Source organism: Rutilus rutilus (genome assembly GCF_951802725.1).
Source record: "Rutilus rutilus genome assembly, chromosome: 15".
NCBI classification, from domain to species: Eukaryota; Metazoa; Chordata; class Actinopteri; order Cypriniformes; family Leuciscidae; genus Rutilus; species Rutilus rutilus.
In genome coordinates this window covers 34,160,819-34,181,303 of record NC_140220.1, presented here as the reverse complement: position 1 = coordinate 34,181,303, position 20,485 = coordinate 34,160,819, and the positions used below count along the sequence as shown (strand labels likewise).

At 38.4% G+C, this 20,485-nt stretch overlaps 1 protein-coding gene across 2 annotated transcripts in view; it reads left to right on the top strand.

Annotated features, from left to right (window-relative positions):
- nbas (NBAS subunit of NRZ tethering complex) overlaps positions 1 to 20,485 on the top strand; it is a 201,533-nt gene that overhangs the window by 41,299 nt on the left and 139,749 nt on the right. For both annotated transcript variants that reach the window (XM_084431969.1, XM_084431968.1), the window contains exons 19-26: positions 5,516 to 5,594; positions 7,169 to 7,273; positions 7,617 to 7,753; positions 12,592 to 12,678; positions 12,756 to 12,909; positions 15,516 to 15,701; positions 16,825 to 16,998; positions 18,640 to 18,773. In XM_084431969.1, coding sequence (XP_084288095.1) covers positions 5,516 to 5,594; positions 7,169 to 7,273; positions 7,617 to 7,753; positions 12,592 to 12,678; positions 12,756 to 12,909; positions 15,516 to 15,701; positions 16,825 to 16,998; positions 18,640 to 18,773 — 1,056 coding nt within the window. The remainder of the gene's footprint in view (positions 1 to 5,515; positions 5,595 to 7,168; positions 7,274 to 7,616; positions 7,754 to 12,591; positions 12,679 to 12,755; positions 12,910 to 15,515; positions 15,702 to 16,824; positions 16,999 to 18,639; positions 18,774 to 20,485) is intronic.

Here is a 20,485-nt window from a genome sequence, read left to right as displayed (position 1 = left end):
CACATCAACATTGAGAAAGAGAGAGCGACTCTAATGGGGTGCACTTCAGTTTCTCCTGACATTCAGCTGTGGTAATGCAACAGCAAAAAAGACAATCATCATTCTGTTAATTTCTTTTTAACTACGCCACCATTATAGCAATGGGGTGGTATCGATCAGACCGCTGGGTTTAGTTGAAGAGGTGTGTGTGTGTGTGTTTGTTAGAAAGCAATAGAAAGTTCAATGCTCTTCTTCTTTTACCATCACAGTTACATATTTTGATAGTGATTCCCCTTAACAATGTCTGCCTGTCAATCAGGCTTCAGTCTTGCAGCGATATTCTCTGTTGAAGACGACACCGCCTGCAGTTAATTCAGCTGCAGCACAGACTGCTTTCAGATCTACTACAGTTTTCAAGACCATTTCAGCCTTATGTGTGCTGCCTTTTTAAAACCTTATAAAATGTTAAATTAAAAGGGAATGGGGGTCTGAAACCACTAGTGACAATGCTTCTGTTTTGCGGTATTCTTCTTTGCAAATTATATTATCAGCATAACAATCTGAGTAATAGTTTTTGAGACATATCACAAGCACTGTACATTATATTACTGAAACTATGGTCAAATTAAACCGTTATGTTTGTGTAAAGTTAATCTCTCTCAGGTTTTGCTTGATGAAAACTAAAACTTCTTTGTTAAATACCATGTAGAAGTGATTCATTTATGTGAAAATCTTTTGTAATTTTGACTTCAGATGTAGTTATTTTAGATTTATTGTTCATAATTTGTAACCCTAACTATTTCATATGTTTCTGACTAACAAATGCCAGATTCATGGGTTCGATTGAAAGCTGCATACACTTATTTAAAAAGCTGGAACAAGATATCGTGATATTTTTTCTTTTTGCCAGCAACATGACCCGTTTGTAAACATGTTTGCTCTGAAGATTTCATTGACCGTTCAGTATTCATGGTAATATTGACCTGTTTAGCTGTGATTGGTTGTCTCTTTATTACAATTTGCATGCTGAATTATGAGTGGTCTTTTTAATCCATCTTTATTGTTGATTAGTCTCTCTCTCACCATTTCTCCCACTTTATTTGGGCTTACACTTTTTCTAGCTATCATTTGACCTTAGTTAAATTAGCATTAAAATGTCTGAAGTCTATATCTATATCTATCTATATCTATATATCTATATATCTATATATATATATATATATATATACACATACATACATACATACATACATACATACATACATACATACATACATACATACATACACACACACACACACACACACACACACACACACACACACACACACACACACATACATACATACATACATACATACATACATATGTGTATGTGTATATACCGACATACATACCCAAACACATACACCCACACATATATACATATACATATACATATATATACATGTGTATATGTGTGGGTATGTAGGTATGTACGTATGTCGGTATGTACATATACATACAGTGCAATGCATAAGTGAATACACCCATGCTAAAGTTGACTAAAAAGAGGAATAAAAAATCATATTTTGGAAATTGAACTTAATGCCTTAATTTAAAAAATTAGGAAAAATCCAACCTTTAAGGACACCAATTTTCTTTGTGAATGAATAATGTATCGTAAATAAATAAATGTTCTTCCTTAAAATACATGGTGCATAAGTGAGTACACCCCTATGTTAAATTCCCATAGAGGCAGGCAGATTTTTATTTTTAAGTATTTTTTAAATTTTTTTTTTAGGATACTATGCATCCTGATAAAGTTCCCTTGGCCTTTGGAATTAAAATAGCCCCACATCATCACATAGCCTTCACCATACCTAGAGATTGGCATGGGGTACTTTCCATAAGATCATCTCTCAATGCAAATCAAACTAGCTATTAGGCTAACTGAAATAAAACCATGCCAATCTCTAGGTATGGTGAAGGCTATGTGATGATGTGGGGCTATTTTAATTCCAGAGGCCAAGGGAACTTTATCAGGATGCATAGTATCCTAAAAAAATATTTAAAAAAATACTTAAAAATAAAAATCTGCCTGCCTCTATGGGAATTTAACATAGGGGTGTACTCACTTATGCACCATGTATTTTAAGGAAGAACATTTATTTATTTACGATACATTATTCATTCACAAAGAAAATTGGTGTCCTTAAAGGTTGGATTTTTCCTAATTTTTTTAATTAAGGCATTAAGTTCAATTTCCAAAATATGATTTTTTATTCCTCTTTTTAGTCAACTTTAGCATGGGTGTATTCACTTATGCATTGCACTGTACATATACATATACATATACATATACATATACATGTGTATGTGTACATACGACATACCTACATACCCATACACACACACCCACACATAAATACATATACATATACATACATGTGTATGTATGTGTATATGTATATATGTGTGTGTGTATGGGTATGTACGTATGTCGGTATGTACATATACATATACATACATACATACACACACATATATATATATACAGTGAGGAAAATAAGTATTTGAACACCCTGCTATTTTGCAAGTTCTCCCACTTGGAAATCATGGAGGGGTCTGAAATTGTCATCGTAGGTGCATGTCCACTGTGAGAGACATAATCCCCCCCCAAAAAAACCCAGAAATCACAATGTATGATTTTTTAACTATTTATTTGTATGATACAGCTGCAAATAAGTATTTGAACACCTGAGAAAATCAATGTTAATATTTGGTACAGTAGCCTTTGTTTGCAATTACAGAGGTCAAACGTTTCCTGTAGTTTTTCACCAGGTTTGCACACACTGCAGGAGGGATTTTGGCCCACTCCTCCACACAGATCTTCTCTAGATCAGTCAGGTTTCTGGGCTGTCGCTGAGAAACACGGAGTTTGAGCTCCCTCCAAAGATTCTCTATTGGGTTTAGGTCTGGAGACTGGCTAGGCCACGCCAGAACCTTGATATGCTTCTTACAGAGCCACTCCTTGGTTATCCTGGCTGTGTGCTTCGGGTCATTGTCATGTTGGAAGACCCAGCCTCGACCCATCTTCAATGCTCTAACTGAGGGAAGGAGGTTGTTCCCCAAAATCTCGCAATACATGGCCCCGGTCATCCTCTCCTTAATACAGTGCAGTCGCCCTGTCCCATGTGCAGAAAAACATCCCCAAAGCATGATGCTACCACCCCCATGCTTCACAGTAGGGATGGTGTTCTTGGGATGGTACTCATCATTCTTCTTCCTCCAAACACGTTTAGTGGAATTATGACCAAAAAGTTCTATTTTGGTCTCATCTGACTGGACTTTCTCCCATGACTCCTCTGGATCATCCAAATGGTCATTGGCAAACTTAAGACGGGCCTTGACATGTGCTGGTTTAAGCAGGGGAACCTTCCGTGCCATGCATGATTTCAAACCATGACGTCTTAGTGTATTACCAACAGTAACCTTGGAAACGGTGGTCCCAGCTCTTTTCAGGTCATTGACCAGCTCCTCCCGTGTAGTTCTGGGCTGATTTCTCACCTTTCTTAGGATCATTGAGACCCCACGAGGTGAGATCTTGCATGGAGCCCCAGTCCGAGGGAGATTGACAGTCATGTTTAGCTTCTTCCATTTTCTAATGATTGCTCCAACAGTGGACCTTTTTTCACCAAGCTGCTTGGCAATTTCCGCGTAGCCCTTTCCAGCCTTGTGGAGGTGTACAATTTTGTCTCTAGTGTCTTTGGACAGCTCTTTGGTCTTGGCCATGTTAGTAGTTGGATTCTTACTGATTGTATGGGGTGGACAGGTGTCTTTATGCAGCTAACGACCTCAAACAGGTGCATCTAATTTAGGATAATAAATGGAGTGGAGGTGGACATTTTAAAGGCAGACTAACAGGTCTTTGAGGGTCAGAATTCTAGCTGATAGACAGGTGTTCAAATACTTATTTGCAGCTGTATCATACAAATAAATAGTTAAAAAATCATATACTGTGATTTCTGGATTTTTTTTTTTAGATTATGTCTCTCACAGTGGACATGCACCTACGATGACAATTTCAGACCCCTCCATGATTTCCAAGTGGGAGAACTTGCAAAATAGCAGGGTGTTCAAATACTTATTTTCCTCACTGTATATATATATACACTTTATAAAAGTAAGTTAGTTTATAAAAACTTAAATATCTTATAGTATTTAAAGTCTTAGATATTGTCTTCAATTTGAGGCTAGAAAGACTCAAGCCTCAAACTCTTAAGTTAAGTGGGCTTTGAGGCAAAAATGCAGTGTTGCTTGAAATTAAATGACGCATCGCATCAGTACCACCTTAGATATTTTGCCAATTAGCATGCGTCTTGTTAATTGCTCTATTGATGTGATGTTTTAAACTGTTTCTGTGATTAAGCTCCACTATCTAATGACTTTTTGTTTTGTTGGAATATTGGTCTGAATTTAAGACGATAAGTATTAAGGCATTAAACTGCTGTATATTTAGTAAGAAATGTTAGTCATTTCAAACCAGTGCACCTTTTTTTATAACTACATTTTATCCTGTGACAAATCAATAGCCAATTCCTTTTCTCCTCTCTAAAACAGCCTGCTATGCAATCATGACATTATTTATATTTTTTTTTTACACATCCTTAAATGGTTCTAATAGTTTTGATTTTATTAGATTTTTTTAAGTTTGATGTTGTCAATAGTCGGTATGTAACGTTTTGACTCTTTAAAGATGAGCGACCTTCAGCACACTAGTTTTTAAGTGAACTGACAGCAGCGTACCAATGCTGCACGCTTTTAAAATGCTTCTTCTACAGTCAAGCCATGCATAAACCCTTGACACGGCATTGAATTCTGCTTTAGTTTCATTACAATCAGTATGTCTGAAATAGAATTGCTGTAGAGTGTGGAGGCTGGAAAAAGAAGTGCTCTAAGCTTTCACAGGCGAGTGTGTTTATGCCTAGGCTATTCTTTCAATCTCCTTTTATCATGTTTGCATTGCGATAACATCCTGCAGTTCAATATTCTCCCCCAGTCCGATGATCTGTCCGTGTGCGCGGGTCTCATTCGCATACAACGGGATGCTCAGGTTTCCGCAGTAATGCAGGGAGAATGAGATGAGATTGTAATTGCCTTCTGTGGATTTTCACGCTGACTGATACACGCGCGCGCTCGCATGGGCATCCAGGCAATCAGGCAGCGGTCGCCTCACATTAGCCTGTCTTTGATGACCTAATCTGGGTCTATAATGGCTCACTACCCTTTCAGCACTGTTTCGTCCGCTTTTTTCCTTCAATCTCAAATTGTCCCATTCATCCGTATTTCCTTGTAATGCCTTTCATTATATCTGTAAGCCTCTACATACATGTCTGTCAAACCCTCCACCCCTCCCTCAGAGTGTGCGAAGCTTTATTTCATTCCACCGTTTTCATGGATATTAGTGGTGGCTCTCTGAAGTAGATGTATGCCGATAAGCTCCAGATACGACTGCGTTTGCATGTTTAATCTTGTTGATGTCATGCTCTTTCAGACTGACTCTAGAGCAGAAGGAGCTCTGCAGAAGTAGACTGAAGCTTCTCTGCTATCTGGACCGCTTGGCCACTTATGAGGTAACACTCTCCAAACTTGTACTTTTGTATTAAATAAAGCTTTAAACTACCATAATTTGGCTTTAAAAGGGACATGTCATGGAAAAAAGGATTTCCCTTGCTCAATGTAGAAACCTTTTACAATGCAAAGTTTCCTCCCCAGTCCAAACAGACCAAAGCTAAGCTGCAAAAACGGCTCATTCAAAAGTCATAATTTTAATTACATCACCTTAACCTACCTAATTTACATATTAAACACTTATACTACCCTAATTTACTTATCAGTACCCATAATCCAAAATGAACACTTATCGCTCTGATAGTTTATCAAGGATGCTTTTTCCCCCCCTTTAAAACTCTGTGGCAACACACACTACAAAGAAGACTTCTCAAGGAGTTTTTAATTAGTCTTTTTGGACTAATTAAAAAATCTGTAGAACAAGATAAATTGACTTGAGAAGCACTGCATAAAATAGACTTGTTTTCAGAGATTGGATTCCGGATATAGATGCATTTTTTTCAACAAAAAAAAGTTTTTTACTTTTTTATACTTACAATAATTTTTTTTTTATATTTTAACTGGGGAAAAAAACTTGATAAGAATTGTATTTTTGCGTTGCATGTGAGCTGTTACTCGCATTAAGCCACCAATACAAGTGTTTCAATGTTTTTATGAGAGATTTGACATTATGAAATGGCTATACTAATAATAATGTAGTAATATGTGCACATACATATTATACATACTTAGTATACTATGTGACACTATCCACAAGGGGGGAAAATGGATAATTATTTATGTTCAATACATTTTTCCCAATTCACACACTTTTGGCAGATAGTTCATTTTTTTTACCCTGTCAACATCTATTTAGTATTCAGCATCTGTCATTCTAATCCCTTGATGTGATTTATGCTGGTATGTGGAGGCTAGCCAATTATAACCAAGGTAATTTCCATATAGAAGTCTTAAAGGCACAGTAACAAAAGCAGCCTGCTTAATTCTAAGGATCAAAGGGTGTCATTTCAAACTAGGCTGACTTTGACGTTTTTATTGAAATTTATATAAAATGATGCAAACCACCTTCTGAAGTATTCTGAAAACATATATCCACAACAAATGTTGTGACTTTGATTTAGATAGTTAGTTATTTAAATTATCTAAATAATTTCCGCTCGTCTTTTTATGAATAAAGTGCTCATGTGTGTTCATATTTTAATGCTTTGTTGCAATCTAAAAGTCATCAGCAGGAGTGTGTCTATCGTTTCATCCTATCGCATAGTTAATGTCCTGCTCGTACTGTGATGGATGGCCTTTGTCAGGGTCTTCATGTGTAATTGATTTCTATGGGAATAGTTCTGAATGTAACCAGACCTCTGCGACATTAAACACACACGTGCACACACGTGCACACACATACACACGGCGGCCCTGTCAACTTAAAGGCTGTAATTGTAAATGTCAAAGTGATAAATGTCAGCAGTGTGGACTGGGAGGATTTACCTCAGACATACACATGTGAGACCCTCTCCTGAACTCTCATGTTTGTTTTGCTTTCTTTCTTTCTCTCTGTCTCTTCTTTTATGTTCTGCAGGAGATCCTGGGTGGACCTCATGCGGCAGAGCAGCGATTTGATGCTGAGTTTTTCAAGAAGTTCCGCAATCAGAATATTGTTCTGTCAGCAAGAACGTACGCAAGGGTAAATCTCTCTTCCTTTGTTCTCCGCCCATGACGTGAGTGTGAGTATGAGCGTCCCGCGGCGTGAGTTATAGTCACCATTTCACTGTTTTGTGGATAAGTGTGTGCGCCTCACTAGCGTGTGGCGTAAAATATGGATTCCCCTCATATTCTGTGAGTATTTTAAAGTGTAATGTTTGAAATATGGTCACCTGCCCAATGCAAAGGCTTCTGGGTCTTTGTAATGTTGGATATATTACTGCAGAGCATAAAGCTGTCCGTAGTTGGTTCCGTCTCATAAATCGTCTATTAATTAATTATCTCTATCAATCGTGTTCCTCTCATCTCGTCTCTTTCTCTCCCAGGAGAGTAACGTGCAGGCATTGGACATTCTCTTCACTTACCACGGCTCAGAGATGCTCCAGCACCGGCTCGCAATCCTCTGCAATTTCCCAGAGACCACCTCTCCTCACGAGTACTCCGACCTTCTGCCTAAGGCGGGGTAAGAATTACACATTAGAGGATACCAATCTTCCGTGAACAGGATAAACAAAACCCACATAAATCTTTTTGAAAGAGCCTAACGGGAAAAGGTCATTTTTAGATGACGGGTCTACCGAAAGAGGTTATTAGGTTCTGTCTGCTGTATGACTGAATGAGGTGCTAGTTTAAAGCAGGTTGGTTATGTAAATGAGACATTTTGCAGTGAACTTTATCCATATGTGCTTTAAAATAACTTTGAAATAACTGTAGGCTGAAGTTACCTGCAGACTCTGGGCTAAAAATAAGTGCTGCTCACCTTCCTGAAGGGATATGTACACTAGTACTTTGTTGTTACGATTTTTTAAATTTATTTTTTAAAAGAAGTTATGCTCACCAGACATTTGATCAAAAACAAAAAAACAAAACCGTAATATTGCAGTTGCTAGGCGTCTTATAGACTACCTCCTAGAGAATTCATTCAGTTGAAAGGAGGAATCCTGAAGGTACCAGGGTGTATAGAGCACACAGGTGTGGTGACCAGCTGATCATGGAGGTCCGGGAGAGCAAGGGGGACCTGGTGGTGCTGTGGTGGGACTTTGCAAACGCCTATGGATCCATACCTCACAAGCTGGTAGAAGTGGCTCTGAACCAGTACCATACCCCAGCCAAGTTCATGAACCTTATCTTAGACTACTACTACGGTTTTAGCCTAAGATTCTCCTCTAGGTCCACTACTTTGGAGTGGCATGACCTCAGGAAATGAATTATCACTGGATGCACCATTTCAGTGATCCTTTTCGCACTTGCCATGAACATGCTTGTGAAGTCTGCAGAGGAGCACTGTAGAGGTCCCCTCTTAAAGTCTAGCGTCCGACAACCATCGATTAGGGCTTTCATGGATGACCTAATAGTGACAATAGCATCTGTCCCAGGGAGTAGATGGATCCTGAAGAGCTCATGACCTTGGGTGTACATGAGCTTCAAGCTGGAAAAATCCAGATCCCTGGTGTTGAAGGAAGGGATGGTCACCGACAAATTCTGCTTCACACTTTGCAACACTCAGATACCATCCATCATGAAAAAACTAGATAGTAGCCTGGGGAAGATGTTCGATTTTAGCCGCCTTAGTTTACAAGGTCCCGATCTCCACAATGGAGGGCTTTGAGAGGAGGATCAATAGGTTCTTACAGAAGTGGCTGGGAATACCTGTGCAGCATCGCCTTATACGTGTGAAACAACAAGCTGAAACTCCCTATCAGCAGCCAGGGAGGAAGGACAAGAGATCTCAGCTCCAAGATGAGGTACAAGAATCGCTTGAGAAAGTGCGAGCCAGCAGGATGTTTGGGATGCGGCAGCAGGGAGACTGGACAAGGTGGTAACAAGTAGTACAACGTAATATCACCTGGGCTGAGCTCTGGAAATCCAAGCATCACCGGGTAAAATTCTTAATCCAGGCTGTCAAGGATGTAGTGACGCTATCGTTGGCGTAATGACAAATTGTAATGACAAAGCCATTGCAGACACCATCTACAGGGGGATCATCCACTGCAAGCGCCTACGCTCAGCGGAGAAGACCATCACTTTTGTCAGGGCTGGGGAGAAGGTATCACCAGCAGTTAGGACCACCTCATCTGGCCTGCTAACAACAGCACAGGACTGGGAGCTGAAAGTCGACCTGGGGAAGCAACTTAAAGGGATAGTTCACCCAAAAATGAAAATTCTGTCATCATTTACTCACCCTCAAGGTGTTTCAAACCTGTAAGAATTTCTTTTTTCTGCTGAACACAAAAGAAGATATTTTGAAAATGTCTGTAACCAAACAGGTGAAACATTATTTCAAAATATCTTCTTTTGTGTTCAGCAGAAAAAAGAAATACTTACAGGTTTGAAACACCTTGAGGGTGAGTAAATGATGACATAATTTTCATTTTTGGGTGAACTATCCCTTTAAGTTTCCAGAAACTGTTGCCATAACATCGCTAAGGCCAGATATGGTGCTGATCTCAGAATCCTAGCAGATTATCCTTACTTGCAGTTCCCTGGGAGGACCGTATAGAGGAGGCCAATGACAGTTAGAGAACCAAGTACGTAGAGCTAGATCAAGAGTGCCGAAGTAATGGCTAGCAAGCAAGGTGCGGGCCTACTGAGGTAGTAGCCCAGTTGCTCTGCAGGGCCTATAATTTGCCGGGCATCAATGGGGCCAGTTTACAAAGGGGCACAGAAGCAGAGGAATTTGCTTTAAGATTGCTCTGGGTCAGGAGAGGAGAGCTGTGGGTGGGGTAGTGCTACCTGGAAACAAGTCGGGACTTGATCAACCCCGGCTGGGTCGCCTGGGTGTGGGTGTCTGATTGTTGGAAGACCCGAAAGACCCGTTGACCCCAGGAAACATCATTGTTTTTTTTTATTATGAAATTATGAAAGACCCTCTTTATGGTCAAGTTCTTAAAGGGTTAGTTCACCCAAATTCTCTCAGTAATTACTCACCCTCATGTTGTTCCAACCCTGTAAGACTTTCGTTCATCTTCGGAAGGCAAATTAAGATATTTTTGATTAAATCCGAGAGCTGTCTCACTCCATAGGCTTCTATGTAATTGACACTTGCCGGCCCAGAAAGTTAATAAAGACAATATTTAAAATAGTCCAAGTGACTACAGTGGCTCAACCATAAGTTTATTAAGCGACGAGAATACTTTTTGTGCGCAAACCCCCCCCCCCCCCCAAAAAAATAACGACTTTATTCAACTATTCATTTTCTTCTGTGTGGGCCTCTGAGTGAGTTCACGTAGTGTAACAGCGCAGCGCTTCTGGGTTGTACGTCAGAACGTAGGCTCACTATTGGCCGACGCTGGTCATGTGTGTGATGCTGGCCAATAGTGAGCCTACGTTCTGACGTACAACCCAGAAGATGAACTAACCCTTTAATACCTCAAACCTATTATTATTGAAGTACAAACTAGTGAAATATGTGGTGGAAAATTTAATTATCATGTATTATTGCAGATTATTGCATTTCCAATACATTTGATAAGATTCACAGCTGTCATTTTTTTCCTGATGAGTTTTCAGCTCCTTTAGAAAGAAAACATTTCTAGCCATATCCTGAAGAGAGGAGGTGATAAAAGTCAGGGACTGCATCTGCAGGACCGAGATATCTGAGCTTACTCCGAAAGACCTTGGATATTCGAGTCTAGAACAATGTGTAACACAGCCATTATATTGAAGAGCAGACACGTCTTGAGCTCAGAAGTCTTAAATGTCAAACATCAAATATCTCAAGAGAGCCACTGAGATTTAATCACTGACCTCTCTGTTACCAGCAACAGCCTGAGTGACCAGCAAGTTCCTCCTTACGCTTTTGCTGCTTCTTCACTGCTTTCACCGCCAATTGTTCTTTTCTTTGAAATGGGGAAAAGTGGTTTTGTGTAGAAACGTAGTTTAGCTAGATGTGTATTTAAGGAGCAATTAATCACGAGTGGCAGACAGCTGTATGTAACATCTGCAGTATTACATGAACGATTTGTCATTTATCAATTACTTTCAACAGTCTCTTGTCTCAAAATAGACTTCAGTTTAGCTTTAATTTCCATTTCAACTCATAGTGGAGGAAGAAGAAATGAGATTTTGCAGATTTGAAGGTGCTAATATGGTGAATGCTTTTGTGGTGGCGGGTAAAACATCCTCAGGGATTTCGTGCAGATCTTTTCCACCGATGACACTCTAAAAGTGCACAGTCTCTTTTGACGCCTTCAGAACTCGGGCCTGAAAGACTGATGTAATTGCTCGCTCTAAATATATACATGAAAAGTATCAAAACAGAGGAAACAGGCAATAGCTTTACACCTACGCATGAACTGATCTGAGGACTCGGTTGAGAGCCTGTGCTACACTTCTAGATTACAATATGTACAAAACAGTGTTTTTGTTAGGTAGGTGGTTACATGCTTTTTTGTGTGTGTGTGTGTGTGTGTGTTTGTATGAGAGTATGCTGATTTGGTGGAAAGGTTTGTGTGTTTAGAGAGAGAGAGACACACTGAGTAAGGGCATTTGGAACCCCCCCCATTAATGTTCCAGTAATGGGGGTGACAGAATAGATTTAGTATATTGGATTCGGTTGCCCTCCTTCCACCCATTCTCTCTTATGGAGGTCAGTCTCCTCTGCAGTGAACATCCATCACGGCTCAGCAGCTGGAGGCCGGGTTCCGACTCTCCCCGGCCCGTGAGCGCGAGCAGAACCCTCGCTGTACCAGTGGTCTCTCGCCATCTGCTGTCTCTGCTGGAAAGAAACACTGCCAGATCAAGTTTTCTTTTACTTTTTTTTTTTTTTTTTACTGACTCTGTTGTAGTAGGTTTAGAGCTGTGCATATGCATGTAGCGATAGAATGATTTAGTAGCCAGGTTGATAAATGTGCAATGGAGACCGAGAAATGTAACAATATTTTTGTAATTTTCTTAAATTAGAAAGATTTTATTTTCTAGATTTTATTTTTTCACACATTTGGACATCCTCTAATGTCAAGCCCCTTTTTTAAAAAGGCCAAGCAATGAAAATTATGATAATAATAATTAAAAATAATAATTAAAATTTTGTGCACGCTTTACCACACTAAGATTTTAGTTAGTGGCTTGTTTCGATCTATTGAATTTTCAGTTGTACTTGAAAATACATTTTGTTTGTTAGTTTGTATGTTGGCTATTTCGTTTGTCTTCGAAAGGCCACCAATAAGTGTGGTTAGTTTCTGCATCCAGAAGTTTCTATTTTGACCAATAATTGTTCAGTTTTATTCTTTACTATTGATTGTATAAATCTTGCTTAGTTACTGATAATCTTTTGTTGGTTCATTCTCTCTTTCTTCCTAGTGTGGATAAGAAGGGTAATTTGGCTTTGATTCCTTGGGAGGAGAGCCGGCACAGAGAGCTGGACTGGTGTGAAGTTCCTGAGTGCAGGTAAGATCACATTTGTGCTTTGTGATGTGGTGTTTGAAATCTTTAGCACTGATGACTGTGTGTGTTCTCTTCTTTAGAGGAGTGGTGGAGCCCAGCCCAGTGGATGACTGTCACTTCTTATATGAAGAACAGCCAGAACTGGAGAGGTTTCGTAGCTCCAGACCCTCCATCACGCTGCTGACTGAGTGGTATCTGACCAGGGCTCAGGACATAGAGAGCAATTCCCACCAGGTACACAAGTGCACACACTGACTGAAGCTGACACTCACACACGTATCAAAGCACATGCTTTTCTTTTGACTGACACCTTACCCGGCTAAAAAACAAACAGCTTCCTCAAATACACATACAGATGCACATCTGACTCAGAGAAGATCTGCTTCCTTCTAGAGTGACAGTTCCTGCTGTCCCAGAGGGCTGTTAGTGTGCCGAGATCAAATGAGAACACTGTATCTGTCTACTGTGGGCTCCTAATGGAGAGACATCTGAACATCATCAGCTTCTGAACCCCTCTTTCTTTCTTTCTTTCTTTCTTTCTTTCTTTCTTTCTTTCTTTCTTTCTTTCTTTCTTTCTTTCTTTCTTTCTTTCTTTCTTTCTTTCTTTCGGTCTGTCTTTCTGTCTGTCTGTCTGTCTGTCTTTCTTTCGGTCTTTCTTTCTGTCTGTCTGTCTTTCTTTCTGTCTTTTTTTCTGTCTGTCTGTCTTTCTTTCTTTCTGTCTTTCTTTCTGTCTTTCTGTCTTTCTTTCGGTCTTTCTGTCTGTCTGTCTTTCTTTCTTTCTTTCTTTAGGTCTGTCTTTCTTTCTGTCTTTCTGTCTGTCTGTCTGTCTTTCTGTCTGTCTTTCTTTCGGTCTTTCTTTCTGTCTGTCTTTCTTTCTGTCTGTCTCTTTCTGTCTTTCTTTCTGTCTGTCTGTCTGTCTGTCTCTTTCTGTCTTTCTTTCTTTCTGTCTGTCTGTCTGTCTGTCTCTTTCTGTCTGTCTGTCTCTTTCTGTCTTTCTGTCTCTTTCTGTCTTTCTTTCTTTCTGTCTCTTTCTTTCTGTCTCTTTCTTTCTTTCTTTCTTTCTTTTTTGCTTTCTGTCTCTTTCTTTTTCTTTCTTTCTTTCTTTCTTTCTTTCTTTCTTTCTTTCTTTCTTTCTTTCTTTCTTTCTTTCTTTCTTTCTTTCTTTCTTTCTTTCTTTCTTTCTTTCTTTCTTTCTGTCTGTCTGTCTTTTTCTTTCGGTCTAAAAGAAACTCTAAAATGCTCTGATCTTTCCACAATAGCTTTCTTTTTTATTACAAGTTTTTACTGAACTACAGTGGGGTCCAATTTCTTCTCATTTAATTTTTTTTTTTTTCTTGTTTAATAATTATATATTCAGCTTAAGATTTGACAAAAATAAATAAATAAATAAATCGTTTCAAAACATGAGTATTTGTTTTTTCCACTTTTGCTTTAATGATAGCTTGTCCTTGTTGTGTATCCATAAGCACTTTCTGGAGTAAAATGTGCATATTGCACAGAAGTCATCTATTTAGCAATATTTTATTATCTAAATTTCACGAGAATGCGAAAGCAACTCTTGACTCGTGTGCGCACTTGTTCAGGAAGTAGAGTGACCTGCACATTCATTTTAGCCAATGACGATGTCATTAGTTCAACTAAACAAATATAAAGGTATGACAGTGGTTATGATTTATCTTGGATACACACAAGAAGTCTGTATCCAAATTTCTGGCCTTGGTTTTCGGCCCTGCATCTCCAGAATTTTCTTTTTCAGGCAAGAATTTAGGTGTGTCTCTAGTCTCAAACTTTTTGTCCCCACTGTATGACCATTATGACAACTATCACTCAACTGTTGGCACAGCCTGTTTCAAGTAGTGCTGCAGAGCGGGAGATGCATCACTCTGTCAGGACAGAGGTTAAAGCAAGGAGAGAGGGCTGTTCTGAAAGAGCTTGACGTGAAGTGAGGGGAAAAAGACGCCTGTGCTCAGACTGAAAGTACATCCAGTGTAATAAAAGAGTGTGAGACCGTTCATCCGAGGGCTGCCAAAACGACGGAGAAATGTTTGTGCATGTGGAGGTCAATACTTACGATTAATCAAAGCCAGGTGTGTGTAACAAGCGTGTGCTGTTTGCAATCATTCGTTTATCAGGCAAATACACATACTAGTTTTGTACCTGGTTTAGTGTTTTATGTTAAGCAGCACTCCTTGTAATGAGTGTTGCTGTGAAGGCAGCATTGTTCCGGAGGTGTTTGGCTCTTGTTAACTCCAATGTCAAGGGTTTCGGTTCCTACCAGGTGGGAAAACAGCAGCAATCATTTCCTCAATGCAGGCATCCACTATTGATTGCTCTGCCTGTCAACTGGTAGAGGAATACTAATCGTCAGCTCATGATGTGAACTGTATTGATGGGCTGCTGAGGCGGGTGGGATTTCATCGACTGGTCCTACTTTTTACGAATCTGTTTGGGGATTTTTACTTGTTTTTTTTGTCTTTTTTTTCTGTTTGATTTGACCTGGCAGTTTTAATAGATTTGGATTTTGCTAAACAATTTTACACACTCTTTTAACAGTTGTTTTAACATATGTATATACATATATATACGTATGTATATATGTGTGTGTATATACAGTGTATACATGCATACATACATACATACATACATACATACATACATACATACATACATACATACATACATACATACATACATACATACATACATGCATACAAACAGCTAGCATCATCATTGTTCAGTTGTGAATGTGTGTTTGGCGGCGCTTCTGTCTTTCTGTTCCTCAATAGCTGGATTGTTATGTATCTAATAGATTGCCTATGCTTTTTGATTGGTCCACACAGGTTGATTGTTCCCTGTCTCTGGTGCGTCTGGGAAAAGAGCAGAACATTCCTGGGCTGGAGGTCCTGTGCGACGATCTGGTTACCATGGAGACACTGGTGTACGAGACATCATGTGACTTGAGTCTCACACTAAAGGAGCTGCAGCAGCTCAGGGACATTGACAAGCTCCGCCTCCTCATGAAAAATGTATGTTGTGAGGCTGCGCTCTCTTTGTTGGCTGTCTACAGTCTCCTTCAACACTTGTATTATTATGTTTTCGGGTACGATTTTTATGTTGCGGGTCAAATTGACCCTAATTGGATTCAATACAATTCATGAAAAATCAGGTAAAAACAATGAACCTTTAATATTAATACTCCTCAGACACTACAACAAAAATAAACATGAGAATAATTAATTTTTTTAACTGTATTTAACAAAAAAATAAATACTTAAAAGAATATTATAATATAATATTGAATGATAATAAAAAAGTTCCCCCATTTTTATTCTGGGTCTGTGCAGCCGCGGTTAACCATGAAATTATGGGCCAAACTGACCCGCGATTATCAAAACAAAAAGCATCAGAACTTTTGTACACGCAATTCCACAACACCTCATGGCATGTTCATGACCCTGAACGAGAAATTGTCCTAAAAATATGCTAGGTTAACCAGTATTTTTGACAACTCAAATAATACAAATGACCTTTGTTTCCCTAAGCAGGCACACATGCATACCGTTTATTGGGCAGCACTAGTGCAAATGATAGATCTCTGAGAGTGTGTGCAGATTTGTGTTTGCAGGGTGGTCTCATTACGACTGCAGTAACCACATCCAGCGGCTTGTTTGGATTTAATGCTTTCATTAAAAATGATTTAATTCTCATTTGCTTGTGTAAGGGGATACACTGTGAGTGGGTGAATGGCCATCTTAGCCTGTTTATTAGTGATACTTTAAATGTTTCCTGAGGAAACACTCAATTCAATCAGAAATAGACATTCTGTCATCTTTTACTCACCCTCATGTCGTTCCAGAACCCTTTGACTTTCTTTCTTCAGTGGAACATAAAAGGAGATAAAAGCCGCTTTAAAATTATCTGAATGATTTGTTCATGCAAAAGAAAATGTCCTTTTTGAAGCTTTTTCTGAGGCTCCTGTCTTAATTATTGTAATGGGGAAAAACCAGTACAGACTCCTTTTTGCATTTAGTTTAAAGGAAATCATACAGGTTTGGAATGACATAAACTGCTACTTTAATGTGTTTCTGCTTAATGTATTGTGAGTGAACAGAAGACGCAGTTCTACATCATGATTTCTTTCCGTTTTAGTCCAGCGAGGATCGATACGTGAGGAATTTATTCCAGTGGATGGTCCCGTTTCTGCACCGCTGTGAGGGACGGCGGGTGGGCTCTGCCTCCGGTCTGCTCAAAGAATTCCTGGTCAACCTCGCGAAAGACAATCTCGCACTCCCACTTAAAATCTTCCAGCACTCAAAGCCAGATGTAAGCCAGACACGTGTACTTGACTATCCAAACAAGGACATATGCTACACTTTAAAAAATTTTTTTTATAGCTATTAAGCTAATTATACAATACTAATGATTACCCCTAATCAACTTTTTGAAAACTTTTTTTAATTGTAAAAAAAAAAAAACTTTAATAATTATTAATTGAATGTAATTAATATATAAATTAATTATAAGTGGATTACCCCAGTTTCAATTCAAAGAATATATTATATGCATGGAAATATTTTAGAAATTATAAGTAATAATAACATGTATGTTTATCATAGATTGATTATAAATGTTGTTATTATTATTTATCATTTCTGTTATTTATTATAATGTAGACCAATTGTTGACATCCCTAGATTTCTCCTGATTTTTTTGGTCAAATTTAGCTCATACATTTAGCAATAACAAGTAAACCAACACACAAACATGTACACATTCCTGTGAGGATGTTCTGTTGCCTTTACATAAAAGTAATTATTAAAACTGCTTCGTATCCCTAATAGACTTATAGACATTTTGGACACTTTTATGAGCTATGAAGACCGTATCAGAAATATGCACCACACAAATATAGAAAAACAAATACACACTATTGTGTACTCTTCTGATTTACTATTGAAAGTCAGTAGTGTGGCACCGCTTCCTCCGTGATAAATTGCTTGTGCTTTTCCTCATTTATAAGTCTCTTTGGATAAAAGTGGCTGCTAAATGAATAAATGTAAGTTAATGTCACACACACAGATACACTCATAAAAGAGGGATGCAGTGAAATGATTAGAGGAAGAGTCCAAAGCAACAAAAGACCTTCAGACACACACGTACATGCTGTCACACACGGCCATGATAAAAATGTATGGCCTGTTTACACATCTGAGGCATCGGCTTCTCTCACAGGAAATTAATAAAAGGGGTTAGAGAGAAATCAGGTGTATGAGATTGTACATGTGTGTTTATGTTTCTTTTTATTGTTGTGTGTGTCTATGAATCAGCCTTGCTCATTCAATGTTGTGTGAAATGAAATCCAGTCTAATCCACACTAACGTGATTTTTAGTGTGCTTGTGTGTGCATCTGTGCGTGAGTTACTGTTGTCTGAGGAGACGGGATGAAACGGCTCTGTATTAACACACACCGTATGAAGGTCATTTATACAAGGTTATGTTCTGTTATATAGGCTTACAAGTTGTTAGTTGTCTCTAAGCCTCCCTATATAGCATTTTGGAGTGTCATAAAGACATTAAAATATGCCAATGATGCTCAGAATTGCTGTCTAGGTTTAATAATACATAATTTACACTTAACTTACACTTAATTTACACTTATTTGGCATCCTGGCCAAATTTGCCCCTTGGCCTCTGTCCATCATGGCCTCCTAATCATCCCCATATACTGATTGGCTTCATCACTGTCTCCTCTCCACCAGTAAGCTGGTGTGTGGTGGGCGTTCTGGCGCAATATGGCTGCCGTCGCATCATCCAAGTGGATGCTGCACATTGGTGGTGGTTGAGGAGATTCCCCCATCTATGTAAAGCGCTTTGAGGTCTCAGAAAAAGCGCTATATAAATGTAACGAATTATTATTATTATTAACAATGATTATGATGACAGTGCGTGTTTATTTACCTGCAGTGTCATCCCAAAATCCTTGGAGATTCAGATCAGCTTATGTCCGTGGCACTGGAGTGTATCTACAACTGTGAGAGAGATGACCAGCTGGCACTCTGCTACGATATACTGGAATGTCTTCCACAGAGAGGATATGGGTGAGCAAACCTCCATCACACAGCTAGGAATAATATACACTAAATGTCAAAAGTTTGGGGTCATGCACTCTAAAAACTGCTGGGATGTTTCAACCCAACTTTGGGTCAAATATGGACAAACCCAGTCGTTGGGTTACATTTTTAACCCAACATTTGGGTTTGTCCATATTTGACCCAAAGTTGGGTTGAAACAAATGTAAATATATATTTGCATGAAATCGATACTTTTATTCAGCAAGTATGCTTTAAATTGATCAAATTATAAATGTCTGTGTTGTCATTGGTACCAAAGATTTCAGTTTCGAATAAATGCCGTTCTTTTTAACTTTCTATTCCTCACAACCATTATCAGCTAATAATAATAATAAGAAATGTTTCTTGAGCACCAAATCAGCAGGAGAATGATAGTGGCTAAAAAATTCAGCTTTGCCAATAAATTATGTTTTAATATGTTTTAAAATACGTGTTGTTAATCGCTTAAAAAAAAAAAAAAAACTAATTCATTGCAAATGTTTTCTGCAATCATTCAATAATTAAACCTAACATTGAAAATTTTGATCTCCATCTAATCTAATCTCCATATTAACGTAGAAGCAAGATAAAGACAGTAGCTTATATTTTAAATGATTTGTTTAATGGCATCTCTTTATGAAAGAAGGCATCAGCCATACCAGTGCTGCTACTGATGTCTCTATGAAATAGATTTTTTGCCCTCAATATTAGCCGTTAATTATAGGCATTCAGCATTACAGTATAATTGAAAGTTTTTTTTTTTTTTTTTTAAACATTTATTAGGCTTTAAATAATATAACAACTTTTAATTTAAGTGAACTTAAAACAATCTTCACACAAACCCATTATAATAAATGCCACATTTAGCTGTGCCCTTCAATATATCAGGGCTACATTTTTTTCTTTTGGCCCAGTACATTTAAGAGTTCATTTAACCGTGCTTGCGAGGATGCTCGACAAAACGGCTTTTTTGCATAATTTTGTGTGTTTTTGTCCATTCAAGCGCTGTCTGAAACGGCTGTCTGTGTGCACGAGTGTGTGTGTGTGTGTGTGTGTGTGTGTGTGTGTGTGTAACAGACAGGAGATTCACAGACGTGCATGCAAGTGGTAACGCACTTGCCTTCTCTTTTGTGCCTTATCACCCGTTAATGGTTTAAAAGCATTTGCTTGAATAGAGTGTGATCATATATTATAATGATGATCATTTTTTTTATATTAAAAACAGCGCTTGATTTAGGCCTCGAGGTCTGAGGCTATTGGACACGTTGTTATCCCTGGCTCGAACTGGCCCGACAGTGGTAAAGCGGCTAGTGTAATTATAGATGTAACTGCATGCTGGTATTCTTAAAATATAAGTAAATATTTATGAATGTAAAAATACAATAAAAATATAAGCGGAAGTTGCTTGAATGGTGGGTTCATTATTATATTCTTAATGAAAAACACAACAAAACAGGACAATGACAAACTCATTTAAAACCCCTTTAACTGTCACCGTCCCGGTAGCGGGACGTTTAAGTTTACTTCAATATATTACAATTAAATCCTAATCTAATCATGACAAACTATATATTGTTGGAAAGGTCTAAGACTCCTAAATAGATATTTTAGGACTGTTTTTTGTTACAAATTATGTAGGAACAGAAATAGATGAATTTATGACAAGAGTGCACCTCAAAAAATCTACAGTTTTGACCTTT